The sequence below is a fragment of the Seriola aureovittata genome, chromosome 24 (assembly GCF_021018895.1).
Source record: "Seriola aureovittata isolate HTS-2021-v1 ecotype China chromosome 24, ASM2101889v1, whole genome shotgun sequence".
Lineage (NCBI taxonomy): Eukaryota > Metazoa > Chordata > Actinopteri > Carangiformes > Carangidae > Seriola > Seriola aureovittata.
This window is the reverse complement of record NC_079387.1, coordinates 4,240,171-4,260,032: the sequence shown is the minus strand read 5'-3', so window position 1 is coordinate 4,260,032 and position 19,862 is coordinate 4,240,171. Positions and strand designations below refer to the sequence as shown.

Genomic DNA, 19,862 nt, shown 5'->3' with positions numbered 1-19,862 from the left:
ATCAAGAATTCTTCTATAAACTTTTTTCAGTCTCCCAGTGCAAGTAAATCTGCACATACTGTATCAGATGATGCAAGTCGACCTTACAAAGTTTCATCTGGAAGGAAATTAATTGCAACCAAGGATAAACACAATGAGTTTGAGCAGCTACCTTCGAAGAGATCTGATTTAGCTGCAAGCTTTGTGTGTGATGTAATACTGCACTGTGGCGAAATATTACATCACACCACTGGGCAGGAGTCAGAAGTGCAAGTCAAACTTTCAAACAAGAGGAAAGTGCAACAATACTTTTATTCCATGACAGATTATCACCTAATGCTTCCCATGTCCTCTCTTCTCCTGTCAAACCAGAGGAGAGGCGGACCTCTGCCGGGAGAGTCTGAAATCAAGCAGATTAAGAAAGCGGAGTGGCTGTACCTGCCAAACAGCTCTCCGCTGGATTTGCCCATGTGGTTTAAGAGTTTCTGGAAGCTCCCCTCCCTCGCATGTTGGCAAAGTTTCCGTGTGTGTGTGGCTCGCCATGGTATTTCTGTGCGCAAGCATGCGAGGGAAGGCATTTAAGTGCATTGAGAGAGAAAACTTCAACAATGGCAGGGAGATTTCTTCCCAAACTTCTCTCATAGTTGGGATTAAGGTGCTGTCAGCGCACAGTATCATGGGAGTCTCTGCAAACTGAAAGATTAGGGGAGGAATATTCCCCGAAGGCTTATTGTGTTATCTTTTCATGTGGCGTGTGACTTACCAGTGCTTTTTTAATAGACGTGTGCTTGTGTGTGGTCCAACACTTTTTTTTTTTTTGTTGTTTATCTAACTTCCTATGTAGGAGAAAAAAAAAGTAATCACCTGTAGCAGACTGTAGCAGCTATAACACGACAAACTGAAGAAGAGGATGACTTTGGCGTCTTTTCTTCTCTTTGTGTGATTGTTCAACTCATCTCCACTCCCATCCCCACCCAAGAGCGGGCCAATATCGCTCCTCTCCAAATGAATCTCAGTGTTTGATGTGCAGACTTCCTTTGAGCCCCTGTGGGAGATGAAGTTGAAGTTTGTTCCCCTTGTTAACAGAGGCCCTTGCAGCCAGGATCCAACAGGCAGCCCGCTGCTTCCCTCCCTCCCTCACGTGGGAGGGAGACATCTGAGAAACGTTATCTACTGACTTCAAATGAGCACTGAAGAGGGGGCAGCTTTGTTAAGGAACACCGTGGCTCCCCTCATGCTATTCAGAATTGTTTTAATTCCTCCTTTGAGCAGAGCTTCTCTGTCTCTCTGGTTTTTTATCATTAAAGCTCTTCTACTGTTTCAAGGAAGGGGAGGGGGGTGGGGTGGGGGGGTAAGTTTTAGATGCAACACAGTTACCATTTAAAACGGGAGTAATCTAGGTTTAGGAATGACCTTGATGAAAATAGTGCTCTGTCCTCCGGAAAAATGAGCTCTGCCGACTTCAACGGCGAAAAAAATTAAAAGCTATTAAAGTTGTGTCTTTGTGGAGTAGTCGGCTTTTATCACACGACTGCGCCAGACTAAAGCACAGCCCATTACACAATGCGAGAGGATTATAATGAAATGTTCACCCAGTATCAGTATCTTGTGGCTGTATCTTTTTTTTTTTTCCCCCCGTGGTGGTCAGCGTTCTGAACCTAATAGCACACATTTCAGACATTACAAACGGATGTTTGCTGCTTGCAAATGTAAAAATGGATCCGTTTTCAGATGAGTTTACGCTGAAAAGTCCTAAATTTCAAGAATGACGTGCATCATTTTGAGCTTTAAAGGGAAATGCCACTGTTTTACATTTAGACTCGAGATCCAGGGAAACGACAAGAATTAAACCACATAAATGACGACGTCTCACTCTCTTCTACCAGGACATGTTTATTTACAGCGGCAAATGACAGGAGTCACAAGTGTTCCACAGGTACGTACAGAGAGACATCAATAGTTCCCACCTCCTTCACAGAGCAAACTCAGCGGGGGACAGTCCAAGGGACACAGGGAGCATGGGGACAAAGAGGACACATACTGTACACTGAGCTCAAACACACCTGTTTTACCCCCCGACAGAAAAAGGCATGGTGGAGGAGACAGAGAGGAAGGACAAGAGGGGAGGGGAGAGGAGAGGCGAGCGGTGGGGGGGTGGTTCGGGGATTTAGACTCATATTCAAATACAAAAGAACATGTACAAATCGTATAGCCTCCAGGCACTGTGCTCCCATATTTACAGTCATCGTAACAGGCAGCGGAACCACTCCATGGCAGGACCATCCATTTGAGATATACAGGAACAAGGGCTCGCGGTGAGAAAACAAAGCCAGCGCTACGAGGTCTGAGATAAAAACCGATGGAGTCTGAGAGGCAGGAATTTGGGGCGGCAGTGGGGGCTCGCAGTCACATGCAGTGGAGTGCTGCAGCCTGGGGAATTAATCACTGTCGAGAACTACATAATCAGGTTTTAGCTATCAGAGCGCACTCTGGAACTCTGCGTGAGAGCTCTCGCCAACTCACTCCACACTCAAAGAGAAACACTCGTACGCTCACAGCACTCGGGATATTCATACCTGGCATGTGGTCATCACAGCCTATATGACTTGAAGAGCCGCGTAATGCATCATGGCGCTGGAAGTGTGCTCAGTAACACACTTTAATCCAATATAAATAGTTAACAAAACTAACAAGTAAATTATAACAAAATATATGCCAAGATTTTGAGTTTTTATCTCTTTCATTTACTTAGTATATTATTTGTAATTGGGAGACTCTTATTGTGAAAAATCTAAATGGGCACACACACTCACAAACACACACAGATTCACTTACAGTACGTGCAGATACATTCAATAGACATACATGCAACCTGATTCATGTAGACAAGTGTAATCACCCGCTCACACATGTATGCGTACACACACACACACACACACACCGACGCACACTCACACACGCATGTGATGATGCATGGCATTAAAGCCAGATTTCTGCAGCCCATCACTGTACTGTGTACTCAAGACTTACAGCATCAACCTGACATCTAGTTGTACTAGGTAGTTGTTTTTGTCCAGTGTCGTCGACTTGAACCCGCTGTCCTACGACTACATTTCCCAGAATTCACAGCATCACGATAAAAGTCAATCTTCTGTCACATTCTGTAGCAAACCAAAAAAAAAGCAGCAACGCCACGATCAAAAACCCATTTGATAGTCTACACTGCTGCAGCGGCATCGGGCCACGAGGGAGGAGGAAAAAAGAAAAAGAGAAGGCACACTAATGCCGTAATTACTGCCTCCATTGAAATGCTGTGAAATAGCCTTAGGGCATGGATTTTCTTAAGGGAAAGCAAATGACTAGAAAAAGCAATATTACACCATCACTGAACTTTGGACCAAAACACAACATAAGAAGAAGAAGAAAAAAGAAAAGAAAAAAAAGAAAGAAAAAAACAGAGAACAGCTTTTCATCTGAGGAGCGTTCACAAAAAAGCCTGTTGCATTTTGAAAAAAGACACATCCTTTAGGGTATATTTACATAAAAGCTTTGTAAAATATTCTTTTTTTTTCACCTATGTACAACACATGACAACATCAGAGACAATAGCGATCAGACTGAGGAAAAAAAATTAAAGGTTTAAAAAAAAAAAATGCATCTGAGGCAGATTGGACACAGGAATGAATAAAGGAATTGATGTATATCATCAAAAACATACATGACACACATGTTGATCTATTTTCTTGTCAGCACACTTGTTTGTCCCCGTTCCGTTTTCCTGCTTTTAACAAATAGCAACGATTAACATGACACCATTCAGTGCGTTTGTGGGACGCCACTCAGGACAAAACCTTTTTTTTTTTTTTTTTTCCCAAGGTGTCTACCAAAGCGAACATTGGCTGCCAGTACAGTTGACCCTGCAACAATGCAGTTTAAACACAGATGAGTAAAAACATATGTATGCACATGAGACAGCTGAAGACTGTCAACAATATTCCGTGTCAATATAAAAGGCTTTGCCAACAGTGACATCAATGCACATGTGTGGTATTATACTGTACACTCCATAGACTGCAACACATTCTTTCTTTTTGTCAAGATTTTTTTTTTTGTTTTTTTTTAAGCTTGCTTTCCTGCAACACAAACTATAATCCACAACAGCCCTTCAGACAACATTAATCAAGTCCAAATTTGTCTTAATAATTAATGATTAGGTCCTGTTTGATACAAGTTTTCAATGTTACCGGGAACAAATGCAACTCACGAGAACCCGAAGCCTCAAATCTCATTAGGAGTGGTTCACCTTTTGTTATTGAAGCCAGCTCGCATGAAACAAAACACTACAGCGTTTGCCTCTCATTAGCCAGACACCTAGATCGGCCATTACAGGCATAAAAAGGGGTTGCTGCAGTGTAACACTCAGGTATGGAAACAGGCAGATCGGGTTTAAATCACTATGCTATTCCTGCAGCGGTTGGCTCGGCCCATGCATTCGCCCTGACAGAAAAAAAGAAAAAAAAAGCAAGAGCATTAGCAGAGTGAGCTTAGGGCCACACTAGCATACTAGCTTACACGCCTGCATTTGTGATTGTGTCATAGAAGTGTGTATATGTGTGTGTGTGTGTGTGTGTGTGTGTGTGGGCGGAGGGGATAGGGCGCTGGAGATGCATGAAAGTCTTATGTGGATTGTAAAAAAAAAAGAACAACAAAAAAACGAAAAAAAAAAAACAAGTAATCACACAACAAAAAATGAGACAAACAAAAGCCAAAAATAATCTACAATCATTGATCAACAAGAGCCTTCCACTGATGCCATGTTTATAAGAACATGATACATTTATCACCCAAGGTGTCTAAAAGGTTGACCCTTTCTTCCTTTCTATTTTCTCTCTATTATTTGTATTTACATATGCCTTTCACTGGGGCATTGTTATAAACAGATATGGTATTTTACTCCACTATTTTCCAGTGTTGTAGTTTCTCCGGGTTTTGGTCTCATGATCCGAATGTTCTTTTGGTGGCGAGGGGACCGACCATTTTTTTTTTTTTTTTTTTTTTTTTTTTTAATCATATATATTTTTTTTACGCTTTGCTGTCGTCAGGCTTTGTGTGGATGCTGTTGTCACTGTGCACTTTGATTTCAATCGTATCCGGCTTGAGAGACTCTTTTCCATTTTCTTCCTTCAGCGGTAGCTTCCTGCGGTAGAAAAAGAATTAAAAAAAAGTTGGTGTGAGATTTGCAGCGGATGCACTCAGCAGCTTCGTAATTACAGGAACTTAAAGAACAAATACAATTGAACAGGCACAGACTTGAGAGTGACCATCGAGAAGATGTTTTTGTATGGAGCAGGCACATATATAAACGCTAGCTCAATTAGAGTTGAATTACTACCACAGGAGAGTGTGGGCTTAATGGGTTTTTTCTTTTTCTTTTTTTTTCTTTCACAAAATAAGTACTTTCCTGCTTTAGAGCCCACCAGTAATCACCTTTTAGACCTTTTGGTGGGTGAAAGTGTTGGCCCCAGTGGGATTAATAAAGCTGGATTTAATTGAAGTGAAAAGGCAGCAGGGATATTAAATATAACAGCCTCTACAGGGCTGTACAAAAGGTTACAGAAAGGCATATCATTTATACTTTCGGCTCTCTTTGGCCTGGATGCTTGGAGACTTGACCTGGAAGAGTGATCAGTTTGTCCACCTGTGTTGTGGATATCTGTCGGCCGAGGACGGAGGTGAGGTAATGCACGAACGGCCACAACCAAACATGATCAGAGTAACCACTATGTAACATTTACACAGACAGTAAAAGAGAGAGAGTACTGACACACAAAAATGTTAGTTGTGATTTGGGTTTTCATCCCGTCATCAAAGCACCCAGCACATATTTCATTTGTTCTCCTACAATATCCACATGCAGCAACTCAAACAAATGAATGGTTTTATGGTGGTATGTAGTCAACCTTAAGCACTTGGGTAAGATGGGAGCAAAATCAATCAATCAATCAATCAATCAATCAATCAATCAATCAATCAATCAATCAATCAATCTTCCCCTAACCTTAAAGCCTGGAAGTTCAAATCACCAGTTTTCCAAATAATTTGAAAGTTTCCTGGAAAGAAACAAATGATTTGGTACTAATTACAAGAAAAATTGGATGTTTTTTTATTTTCATTCATGCTATTTGTCAGGCGCCGTGTGTGATATGAAACATGTCACCATTTGATGTACTGCACCAAGTCTGTTGTTTTGGTTACTTCGTTTGATTTTAATTATTGAATCCAGATGAATTTCAGTGAATATTCATTAATGCTGAAAGTAACATCACAAACTAACTGACATGCACGAAAGCTGGGGAAAACCTTACAGTGGCACTCCTGTATGATGACTTCTTTCCAAAATAACCCTGATGACATCACAGTGATGTCATCAGGGTTATCTCAGCTTTCGCTTGATGATTACACAATTATAACAGAAACCCTGCATTTTAAACCGGGGGCAGGGTGCTTGAAGGACGCGGGTGTTTAGGCAGCAAGGGTCTGATGTAAAGATGCTATTATGTTGCATTATGGGAAACGTAGGATGCAGAATGCTCTGAGCTTGACCTAAGGATTAAAAGTCAGGATATCTTGGCATCTGCTGCTACAATTTTGACTATTCTTTTCCAACTTTTTCGACAACTAAGTGCAATATTAAATCAGCAGATGGGAACTCGGAGGCCTCAGGGTTTGTACAAAATGCACAGATGGCGAGGGTAGGGGTGGAGGGGGTGACGGGGGCCCATTAGCCAACTTTTTGGCAAGAGGCACTCTAACAGGTTAATACGGCCATGTTGCGATTAAACATAATCCTGGCAACAATTACATTTCTTTCGAGACTAATTTGGTGAACACACTTTGTGAGTGGTTGCCCTCTCTCCTTTCAGCTTCTCCCGCTGGTTGTTGTTGCTCTCAGTTTTTTTCCGCCTGCTTCGACCTGAATAACATCACCTCAGAGCTGCCATTTACTTTTTTAAATGTGATTCATATCGAGGGAGAAAAATAAATAAATAAATAAATCAAACATACATGTATATGTTATTAAGCAGGAGCCATTTGATTGGCTGACTGCCTCTTGTTCATTTCATCTTCCGTGAGTTTAGAGAAATTCAGCACAGGGATGTCACAGCTTTATCTTTATGTTAATGTGTCCACATGATGAATATCTTAGCAGCCTGTATTTCAAGGAACACGATGTATGAGAGCCTCCATTTGCATTTGCCACAAAAAATTATTCTCATCCAGTTAAAACACTGGTATGACAGTGATTATATTGACAGTGATTATATAGTATGATCTAAATAGTGGCGATTTCTAATCTGTATTGCACATCTCACTTACATTATAGTGCATCTGGGCATTTAAAGTGGCCCATAATTAGGCAATAGCTACTTAAAAAAAAAAAAAATAAATCTTCCTTCTAAGCTATTACAGGTGTTTCCCAGTTGTAATTTACTGATGCATTTGTACGTCTGCAGGACACACATTTAAACGGATTTATCTGCGGGGTCCGTTTTATTTGCTACAGCCGCTAAGATACAAAGACCTAACCAAAAAGCACTTATTGACAACCAGCAGAGACACAATCACTTTGAAAAATATGAAGCGCGCGCAGACACACGTTTCACTCGTTTCATTTCGGAACTAAAAGTGCTGCTCTGAAATATCAGCAAGGGACGTCTCAAGGCTGCCCTTTCAGCAGCTCCCACGCCTAAACACACAGAGAACAATAAACGCCAAAGTGCAAAAATATGAGTTGTAGCCCTCTTTTTCACATCAAAGCTGCAAAATCCCCTTCTTGTACAGTGGATCTTTTGGGATTGTTATAGATTTAATAAGGGAACTCAATAAGGAGCAGAGGCTTTTACCTGGTTTCACCTCATCACTGCGCACCTTGTATTTTGTTCATTCCGTGTGTATGGCTCAGATTTTATCAGGACATTTAGGAAAAAAAAAAAGGGAAGAAAAAGTAGATGTAGACCTGATCCTGCTCCGTGGGCTGGGAGATGATCGGTATCAGTCTACCAGCAGGCCGGTATAAACACACTTTAGCTGAGGGCTACTCATTTCCTGAGATCACAGGGTTATGCTGCTTCTTATTTTGTTGTACTTCAAGCTCCTGTTAATCATCCAAGACTCGTACGTCACCTTGTCAGGAGAAATATAAACCTTCCATCCATCAGTGCCTTTGACTGAAAAGTTGTTCTACCTTATCTTAGCCATAAAACACAAAACAACTTGCTTAATCTACATCCCTAATAATCTACAATGACATATATGAGATGAAATGTCCCTGAACGAGGATTTAGAGGAGGCGGATTAAAACTTTCCTCCTTTAATCAAATATTAGATGTGAATCACTCAATATTGCCCATGACTGATGTGATAAGAGTTGTATTCATTTAATTCAGTAATTATATCTGTTATTTCTTAATTTAAAGGCCTGTTTTTTTTGGGTCCATTGATGGCATCAGTGCTGTTTCACAATATTGCTTTTTTTTTTTTTTTTATCGTATAAACATTTCCATGTCAATTTGAAAATGCAGCATCAAATCACCTCCAAATAGCCACACTGGACGTTTAACAACTCCGAGGGAGATTTTCAGTGAATGAGATCATGAATGTAAAATAGCATCTCTGCGTGATACTGGACCTAATAAGCCCAAATGTTGCAATTGGCCAGAGGGGCTTTTTCCCTCTGTTGATTGGTGGATGTTAAAGTTCCTGCACAGTGAAGCCAATTTCATGTCCCATTAGCTCCATGCAAACCCAGATTGGACTTATTGCTCAGATGTGGAGGTTTTCTCAACATATGGGAAGGTCCTGCTACTTGCTCTTTTTCCACTTTCTCGGGTGGGGGGACGCCAACTGGAGGCAATCGCAAGTGCATTTTCTGAACCAGTGTCTCAACACAGTTTGTGGTTATAAAAGTCGATACACTGGGGGTTGGCAGATGCAAGTAGGAGCTAGGAATTATTAACTACCCTGTGTCACTATGACTTTGGGCAAATAGAGGAAAGAGGATTATAAAATAAATGACTCATTTAGTGATGCCAGAGATTTCGGTGTGGCTTCTGAAGTTGCAATAAAATACATGATACAAAAACTGTATGTGAGAAATTTGAAAGTCAGTTTCAAGTGTAACACATCTCCGAGAGCTGCTTGAAAAAATTCAAGGCAGAACAACCGAATAGCTCACATCACGGCAAAGAGGCAAGACGGAGACAACACAGAGAGTTAGCGGTCCTGGCTAACATCGCTAACAGCGCTGCGAGGAGTGACTGGAGTAGTAGAGGCTACAGTCCTCGCTGCAGTCGGCCCCGGCTCGAGTCCCACATCGGACGGCCTTTGCTGCATGTCATTCCCCCTCTCTGCCTCCCCGTTTCCTGTCTCTCTCTACTATCCTGTTCAATAAAGGCACAAAAGCCCCCCCCCAAAAAAACAATACAATCTTGTGCATCGGTGTGACTCGACTTTCTCATGTGAATTCCCAGTGACAAAAAAAAAAAAAAAAAAAAAAAGGCAAACTGGTCAAAGGATTTCCTGTAAACGACAGACTCTGCTTGAGTTTGTGGGAGGGATGGATGGATGAGGAGGAGACAGGTTTGTTTTTGTGCAAACATCTTGCTTTAAATGAATATTTTCAACAACGGCGTGAAGCTGTGTCGTCAGCGGACGCGTGGACAGCTAATTCGGGTTCAAACCAAAGGTCGCGTGTGGATCTTCCCTAAAATGTAGAGGGGAACTGCACCGATGGGTTCTAACTTTTCTGTTTTCACCTCTCCATGACTCATCGCCCCCACACGCACGCACGCACACACACACACACACACACACACACACACACACACACACACACTGTCTCATGTGCATATCCTGTATGTATGTATGCACCCACAATGCCCTCAGACACTTAAAACAATGTCTGAGACACAAAGCAAACAGAAATGCTGCTGGGTCTTGACAAGCCTCTTTGATTATGTTGCGAGAGCCAGCAGCTGTGTGCACCTCATGGTGGGCTGGGGGAGATATCAGAGTGTGTATGCAGATGTTTATTTGTAATCTGGGAGCTTCCAAGTGACACCAAAGCACAGCAGGGGTGACTTGTTCTTTCCTCCGCCGACGTTAATTAAGCGCAGGCCCATCGACGGTGGGCCGCAAAGGCTGACTACAATCCCTGCTTTTCACAGAGATAAATTAGGTTGCCCGGGGTATAAACCACCTCCCAGGGGGGTTTGTTTACACTCTTATCTAAATCTTTACATTTACATTTCTATTTTCCTCGAGCATATTTTATCAAAGCTGTCATCCAGGATCTCACAGTGAGCGCACGAGCAGAAGTCTTGATCAAGGACACGAGGACGAATTAGCTGATGGCCACGTCGGCCGGCGGCCTCGCGCGTCACAGGAATCGGCTCGCTCGCCCCGGTCGTCTTTTCCGCGGCCAATTACATGTATGTCTGTTTCAGGTGCGCTCACTCCAAAGCCTTTTAGCTTTCTCGAGATCACCAACATTCGGTTTGTTGTGGAGTTAACGGAGAGTACTGTAAAATCACGCTTAATTAAATGTCAGACGTCTGAGCCTGCTGCTTTCAAACTTAAGTGTTCTCTGCATGTCAATAACAAAAACTGTCTCCTCTCCACAATCAAGAGCCTCTGTATCACTGTGCTGATGTGATTTTTTTTATTTTTTCACCAGCATGACAAAGACAAAGGGGGGGGGGGGCATAATGAAATGCAATGACGCACAAAACATGAAAGCAGTAATTAAAGTAGGGCATCTAATCAGGGATGGCTGACCAAAGTAGTAACGATCCATCTAAATTTACTCTGCCTTTAATGCCATTTTCTACAACACACAACATCAAATAAAATGTTTAACGTTCATGTGGGAAAACCACCCTCATCTTGCTGTGACAAGAAACTCATTTCCACTCATTACACTGTAAAAAATGAACAACCCCGCACTCATTTTTCCACTTGCTTTGATTCCTCGGCTATCATGTCAGAAAGATAAATAAAACTGGAATTTCTTGACCAAACGAGTAGAAAAGTCAAAAACAAAATGAATTTTAAGGTCTAAGGATTATCTACATTTCAAGCATTCTGACACTAATAGGGATGGAGTCTGTACAGAGAGTAAACAGATGATTGCTGGAGGCTGAGGCTTCTTTTATCAAGAAGAATTGAGACAGTTTTGGTTGAATAAACAGTTGCAGCTTACGCCCTGAAAGAGCTTCTTTCCTTTTTGAAAATACTGCTTTCCTTCCATACATTGTTAGCACGAGAGAGAGAGAGAGAGAGAGAGAGAGAGAGGGGGACTGAAAAAGTCAAAATAAACTCATTAAATGGCAACTCATAGAATGGATTTTTCTTCAGTGTTTGACGTTGTTGTAGAAATGTTTTCTTCCTACGGCTGCAGGACGCCAGAACCTTCGAAAACAGTCCGACATTCTGTTTTATATTTCCTGCCGTGAGCAATGAGTGTGACGGCGCTCAAAAAGTCTTGGTCTGCGCCAAGTCAAATCTGTCACTGAGCCTCCAATCTGAACCCCTGAAGTCAAACTGTTCTCTGGCGTCAGCACCGGCCTCCCTTGCATCGCCTCAGTCACATTACGGCACCGGTGCCAGAATTTCATCCTGTGTTTGGTCAGATTTTTTTTCTCTATCAAGTTTGAAACATTGTTTTAAGGTACTGTATATCTTTTGAGTGCAGCTTTTTTAAAGACTCTGTCCCTGAGGTGCTTTGCGAGGGAGGTTACTGAAGAGCCGGACAGGTGCACAAATCCATTCCTGGATCGCTGACTGAGAGGATGGGAGCGGGGCAATGCAGAAAAAAAGTGGGCACAGGACCAAAATTACAGACAGTATTACCCCCAGAACATTTATTTGTTGAATTTTACTGCGTTTTTTCATCGCTTGAATATGTGTATTTTAAAATTATCAGGAGTAGAAATGAACACTGTGATGCTATTTCACAGTCATAAATATCAAGTCATGCCCAGGGGGACAGCAGTAGCAGCGATGGAGTCATGGACCGCAGCTCTGCTAACCTGTCCGGCTTCAAGGTGTCCCAGTCTTTTTCTGTCCGTCCACTGTGGCCGCTGACATCACACAGCGCTCACAGTAAAGAGCTTACATTTAACACTGTAAAACTGGAAGCTGAGGATTGACTTCTGATGTCACCGGGGGCAACCGTGAACAAGTCTTTCAACTTTTCCCGAGGCAAACTCTAGGAGCCCCGGCGTGTTCCCGACTGATCTCGGCACAACTTGACAGACTCTTAATAAGAAGGGCGACCTCACGTCCCTCATTGTCCGAGGGCTGCTCCGGCGCCCTGGCTTTAAGTTAACGCTGCAGTGATGAGAGGGCGCTCCCTGCTAAAGCCTCAGCTCCACGTCCAGGTGAGAAAAGGGCCAGTGAAGGCCGCCTATGACCTACGCAGGACAATAGGAACCTGTGTGTCAGAGCTGCACACACACACATACACACACACACACACACACACACACAGCCTCTGACCTGCCACCTAATGCTGTTTATCCCACCACCGATATTGCAGTGCAGGGTCTACTGGCCTTCAGCACCCTCAGACTCGCACTACTGACATCTTGCACACTCAGCAGGACTGTCTGAGCTTTGTATTATATCAAACGTTATCTCATTAGACTCGCAGCTCCGTGCTATGTGTCATTGTATAGCAGACAACTTTATTACTTTGGTCTCTCCACGGGAGCTCGGAGATAAAACACCAAGCCTCTTGTTTTCCCCTCACCGTCCCTCTCAGAATCAGAAAAGGTTGCAGTTTATCTCTAGAGATCTGGAGATGCAGGGAAACCAGTTACAACGCTGGTGCAACTGGTTCCATCATAGCTAGTAGCTTGTGGTAAAGTTTCATATCCCTGCATCTTCAAACTCACATATCCTGAGGTGATATCTCACACGGGCCACCGAGCGTGTCCACGCCGGTCAGACTGCTGCTGTTTATTGCTTTGTCTGAACTTGACAATTACAGGGACATTCGCGACAGTTATACGCATGAAGTTATGGGCTGGGACAACAAATGTATAACCCTTGGGGTACAGAGGTTGAAAGCTAAAGCCATTTGTTGAGCATTATGGGAAACGTAGGATAGGGTAGTATTTGTTTATAAGTTTGCAGATCTTGGCCTCAGCTGCACTGACTTTTTAAAATTCATACTGTGTAACTGGAGTATCCCTTTAATTTGGTATATATAATGTTGTTACTAGCATAATAACAAACTTTATCGTATTGCTAATAAATAAAACAGAAGTATGCTTTAAAATATTTTGGGCATGTTGTTGTCTCTCTTTCTCCTGCGCTCCCCTTATTTTCTGTCATCTCTCTCCTCTTACTGTCAAATAAAGGCGTAAACATCCCCAACAACATCTTTCTAAAATCAGTGACACTGCTTTGTGTGTGTGATGTGACTGGACTAAGTTATCAGTTCTAATAGAGCCATAAAGATGTTGTCGTAGTAACGTACAGCCTGTAAACGCCTGCCTGAGTTGCAGCTGCGGCGCCGGCTCGTACAGAGAAGCTGAGGGCAGATTCTGCTGCTGTCTGCTCAGGCCCGTCACTCAGCCCTCCGGCACTGTGAGCTTAGTGACTCAGCAAAAGTCGACCCCTCCCCTCCCTCTTCCTCCTCCTCTCTTTCTCTGTGCCCTCTCTCTCTCTGCAGCCCAGACAACGAGCTGGCACTCTGACAGTTTTGAAACAAAAATGGCACCGCTGAGGCGAATGAATCAGACTCTGCGGGCTAAATGTTGAAAATCGATTGTACTTGTAAATTTCATGGAGTGGTGGTGGTGGTGGTGGTGGGTGGGGTGCGGCATCCATGCAACGATCACACTGTACGAGACCGCCGTCGGGTCACACACAGACTGTTTGCATGCACACGTTATGTGATCACAGAGGTGTACGCACACAAACCATGATAGCACGTGACATGAATACCAAACGTGGCTGTACATGCGCGCGGGGACACACGCACACTGCATGCAAAAGAACTCACTGCACATCGTATGGACGCCACTGACGTTAGTGAATAAGACATAATCAAAGACATACTGTGGTTGGAAAGGCGGTTGGGCGGCTGTTGTAGGTGTACCTATGGTAAATGTAAAATGTTTCTCTCATTCACAGAAAGAGGATTCTGGGCTGTACATGACATGAGCTCTATTCATAAATATTTGAAAGGTGAAATTGAATAAAAATGTCAACAAGGACAAAAAAATAAAAACTTATCAATTTATGACCCTTTTTTTAAAAAGGTCAAAAAGTCAATCCTTGATCGCTGAATCAGGGTCATTTTTTTTCTCTCTCTCCAAAGCTGGTTATGAAACAGTTGGACCTCATTTCTTGTCATAAATTTACCTAATATTTATTTAGGTCTCTCAGTTCATTGTTATACAGCAAAAAAAAAAAAAAAAAAATCAGTTGCCAGAGTGACGCACAAGCATCAAGATACACCCACAGCAGATGCTCCCTCAGCAAGCATGAATGACCTGGTGACTGACATATATCGATACTTGTAGCGTAGAAATTAAAGAAGTTAAAAGTTTTTTGGTTAAAAAAAAAAGAAAAGAAGAAGAAGAATATAAAAATGAAAGAACTCACAGGTAGGCGGCCTTGCCCTCCTCCATTTCTTTGCCCTTGCCGCTGGTGGCTGTCTTCTTGCTGCATAGCGTGCGCGTGATGCACATCAGCAGGCCGCAGTGACGCAGGAAGAAGCAGCTGATGTCCACCAGCACGAGGAGCAGCAGCAGCGCTCCCAGGCCCAGGCCCACCACCGCCCCCAGCCCCAGGCCGCTGAACAGGGATTCTGCTAAGGCAGTGAAACACACACAGAGACACAACATGGAGAAAAAAAAAACAAAACACTGTTAGCAATTTGGATTGGAAGACAAAGGTCAGCATCAGGTGTAGCGCAGCATCGCTATAGCTGGTAGGGATTCATCAGCTCGCTGAAGGATGTGCCCGCAGGTCAGATGAGGCCTGACCTCTGAGTGAAGGGGGGGGGGGGGGGGGGACACTTACACTACCGCACAAAAGCACAGTCGCTCCGGAAAACTTTTTACCACGGTTACTTTCAGAACCGCTGGAAGGTCAATGAATTCCTCTGGAGCCACCTGGATAGTTTCCAACACGTAGATAAGTCCTAATCCACAACGCCTCAAATCCAAGCAATCCTCAGTGGAGGATCTCAATTATTAGTGTGAATCCACCAAATCTCCTTCAAAATAAATCAATCTCAGCTTTTTCTATATTCAGCAAATAGAATAAAAGTTTTAAAGACTGAAAGGAGATCTGTAGGGCTGGAAACAAGTGGGGAAGGCTTTACTTGGTTGATTTATTTGTAATATCAGACGATCTGCAGCTTCCTCTGTTTAAGGGCTGAAAGAATACAGCACTGTGAGTACTTTGTGGGTGTTCTCCTTCACACTGTGCACCGCCTTCTCCATCATGTGCCGGCTGTCAACATCTCTGCTTCCACAGGTGCAGAGGTTAGGGTACTCTTTTCACCCATGTTGTACCGCACCGCAACGTGAGGTATGTGGATGGACTCTTATTCCGTAGCACTAAACAGATTCACATGGGAGATGAAGGAAGTATTTTTCAGCCAAAAAAAAAAAAGAAGAACTTTAAAATATGTTCTCTGAGAGGAGCCAGCACACGGCGCTCTAAAACAAATCAAGCTCCCAGCTCAGACGGGAACAAGCAGTGGGGCCTGCTTTCAATTGAGAGTAATGAGAAAATGAAGGCAGCGCAGTAAGGAGAGGCGGGGGGGGGGGGGGCTGAATGGAGTTGCGCCCTTTAGTGATCCCGGGGTCGAACAAACTGAACATCCACTGTAGGATCGGTGTTGACAGCCGGAGGTCAGACCTCGCCAGGAGTAATCAGCAGTGGAAGAGTGAGAATGAATGAACTTTCCTATTTAAGAGAGCTCTCGTATGGGTGATCAGTAGCCTGCAAGTTAAAAAGGGTGGATGAGGCTATAACGTGAAGGCGCGAGCAACCCGGAGACGGCTTCTCCAAAATTGAGCTCGGAGTGAATGCCTCTTGCCTGTTCCCTCCCTCCTGTGGGGCACAACAGTAAATGTGAGCTGAATGCAGCCAGGCTTCAGTCGGTGTTTCCATGTTCCTACCTACATAGTGTTTATTTGAGATAAAGGTTAATTTAGAGAGCACAGCTAGAGTAAAAAAAAATTCTTTAACCTTTCAAAGAGGGTTACCAGACACCCCCATTCTTGTGCACAAGCCCAGTAATAATGTCGCCAAAAATAATAAAAAAAAAAAAAGAAAAAAAAAAGGTAATTGTCCTGCAAATCTTTTGATTGCAGTCATAACCCTGGTCTCTTTTTGAAAGGTAACTTACAATCATCAAGTCAGAATGAGAGATGAGAGATACTGAGCCACGTTTACAGCTGAGCAAATTAAGTCAAGAGCGCGCTTACCAAGGCCGAAGTGTCTCATGGGTATTTTAAAATGTTTCCGTTTTGGACGGCATCCAGTTGATTCCTCACCAAACTTTCACAAACCACCGCACTGTTTGTAAAGCACGAAGTAGCAGGAGTGAATACAGAACAGAAATGTCAAATAAACGCTTGTGATTCTGTACATGAGTCACTTTGTTCGTCAATTGCACAGTTACCTCTGAGGAGAGACCAGTGCCACGAGTCTCAGTCTGACTCATACTCCAGCGATTTTAGTACTTTCATAAAGTTAGAACAGCCGCAAAAAACAGATTAAACCAAAAGAAATCCGTGCAGCAGAGGCCAAGATACACAATCCTTGCTTTTAATCCCTTGTAAGGATCAAGCTTCTGATATGCTAGATCCTACATTTCCCACAATGCAGCTCAATTGCATCTTTCATTTCACTGTTTCTGCCTGGTAAATGTCAATGTCTTTCAAACTCCATGCCAGCAGTTTCTTATGGAAGGCTTTCTCTAATGTTGGTCTACCAACATAGAGATCAGGCCATTAGTATTTGGACACTGACACAAGTATGTGGACATTTTCTTCTGTTTTAAACAATAGCGGTGAGGTTTTGAGGTTGTAAGGCGTTTAGGGATGGTTGAATGTTGAAATCTATGGAAGGAATCGCGATACTAGTCCCTGCAGAACAGGACGATCCAACAGTGCCTCCCCATTACGGCTGAAAAACTCCCTCAAATTAAAGCCGAGAGTCAACACTTTCACCTCATAGTCACTGTTTGATTGCAGGAGCTCCGAGCCAACACCACAACAACAACAACAACAACAACAACAACAACAACAACAACAACAACAAAAACAACGCGCCACATCGGAGGCTGTCACTGTGTCACCACCCAAATGACTCTCATGTTGGTGACTTTGTTCTTGACTTGGAGCTGAGACTGCAGACAAAAGGAGATTGGCAGCGAGTCAAAGCACAGAGAGGAACAGAAAGTCAGCCAGAGAGAGGAGCTTGTGGCAAAGAGAACTCTAATTAAAACACTTTGCGTTTTTGTGAATCCAGGGATATGGGAGTTGAAACTTGTAGACTGGATCAATATTTTCTCACCGCCACAGGCTACTGTTTTGTATCTCACCTTTTGAAAGTTTATCTGAGTTAATTTGGCTGCTGAAGCCACAGATTCAGGGGTGGTAAACAACACCTCTCCGGCTCCCCTGGGGTGTTCACATACACCAGATGAGAAAAAGAATACTTTCTTTAAGCCATACCTCACTTCTTTGTCATCATCAGACTGCTGTGGCCTTCAGCTTTCATATCTATGTTTGCATTTTTACATCACATGAAGCCCTTGTCTCTTGTATTGATGACGGTATGTGAACCATTTTTGCCGTTGATTGTTTCACCAACGTTTTCAACATAAAATCACCAATAGCAAAGTTGAAGTGCCGGCGTTTGCTCCTAAATCGAAAACTAATAGAAATCTTTTTCATTTGAAGGACTGTCCAAAGTATTTAGGAGTGCCATGTTTCAAGATACACAACATTTCCAAGGATAAAGATTTTATTAAAGCGCCATTTTCAGGGATGCCAGCAAAAACTCTTAGTCTGAAAGACTGAAATCCATAAACATCAGACTTTCATCCGATAAGGAGTATTACTCTAAAGTGCTTAGCAGCAGCCTGACAGTTTGAGGTTGGATTGATATGTTACATGCTTGTTTACTTGTAGTCTTTCTGCCAGCCATTTTATTCGATTTATTCCAAAGTTTGGAAATCATTTTCAACAGAAGAAGCTCAACTGAAATGCACCGACATACGGATGGATGTTGACACCCTGATGACGTGTTTTCTTAAATGTCATGTTTTCTCTAACACTGGTGTGTTTTTCTGGTTTTTAAATGATGTGTTTTGCACTTCAGGGCCAATTCTAAAATTTCAAAAAATGTCATAGTTAATTGAATGTTTTAAACACTCAGTATTTGGGGAAACCATTGAAAGTTTCTTTCACCGCTATTCATCTAGAAAATGAAACATGTTCTTTAGAAACTGAAACCTTTTTTGATCACAAAAAAAACAAAAACAAAACTACAGCTCCCATGAAAATGATGGTTTCATCCATGTCTGTAAAAGTCACCAATGTTGTCTTTTTATTTGTAATCTTCACTGTTTAAAAGTGTTTATATCGTATGTATATAGGTGTGAACACACTGCATCCTGGCATCCAGTGTGCTTCTCTTTCTCTGCGATACGTGACTCTCAGGTTGGGGGTCATCAAGTATGAATATGTTGCAGGGGCAAAGTACATTCAATCTTTTTGTGAGGACTCCAAAAATAACATTTCTTTAAGTTTTCTAAGTAAGAATGTGCTGCTGTTTCTGAAGGATAAGAGTCCAGGGTCACCTGTTGGATGCCCTTGTGTGTTTATGACTTACAGAACAGAACTATAGATGCAGAGATTTGAGAAAGATAGGGATTTAAAGTCTTTAAAGGGAAATCTTCAATTTTGTCTTTCCTGCCTTCACTATTGCAGCCTTTTTTTTTTAGCTGCATTGCTCTGTGAGCCAGAAACAAGATGCCTTCCCTCACAACAGCTCAGATCTCTGCGTGAGGAATTAAGGCGAGAAAAGCGGCTTAACTTTAAATTTAATAAACAAAGATGAAACACGGCCAAACATGTGCGTGGCCCAGCAGTCAAACTGTTTTCAAGTTCGCAGCCACAATGCCTTTCGACAGCTCATACTTTTGTGTAACTACTATTGTGCAAAATATAGTGACGTAAAAGCGAAAATACAATTCATCTGCTTTGTGATTTAATATCATTTTTTGGGTAATTTCCCGTATACACCTCCAGTTGATTTGTTATGGAAGAGTAAGGGAGAAGTAATGGTGTTATTTCTATGCGAGGGTCTTTCAGAAAATAGAGGTCAATGCTGCTCTCCACTTGTAGCAAATGATCACCCGCACTCAAACTGATGCAAGAGGCAACAGCGGCTGTGAAAGCCACCCCCACAGGTCAGAGTGATAAACTGCCTGCAGGGGCTGAAGGGCCAAAGCTGCACGGTGTGCATGTGAATCCCAGCGTCCTGGTCAAGGAAGGGTATTTTCATTCGAGAATAAAACTGAATTATTTATGTATTCAAAGGCATGTTTTCATCCCAAATCTAATTTTCAAATTAGTTTAATTCCATACTCATAAAATATTAGGGTATCATTTATTTAGTTGTATGTTTTTTAAAGGCTCATCTGGGGGCATTGCAAATTAGCTTTGCCTATAAACACTGTGGATGTGGGATTGGTGCACATACTTTTCCCCATATAAATGAAAATTAAATGAATGAATAATAGTTCTATTCGTTAATATTACGACACGATGATTCTGGCTTTT

At 42.5% G+C, this 19,862-nt stretch overlaps 1 protein-coding gene across 1 annotated transcript in view; it reads right to left on the bottom strand.

The window, feature by feature from the left end:
* Positions 1–1,854: 1,854 nt before the first annotated feature.
* LOC130165256 (neural cell adhesion molecule 2-like) overlaps positions 1,855–19,862 on the bottom strand; it is a 368,403-nt gene continuing 350,395 nt past the window's right edge. The window contains exons 21-22 of the mRNA XM_056370357.1: positions 14,656–14,863; positions 1,855–5,176 (exon numbers count right to left, since the gene is read on the bottom strand). Of these exons, the coding sequence (XP_056226332.1) occupies positions 5,062–5,176; positions 14,656–14,863 (323 nt within the window). The 3' untranslated portion in view covers positions 1,855–5,061. The remainder of the gene's footprint in view (positions 5,177–14,655; positions 14,864–19,862) is intronic.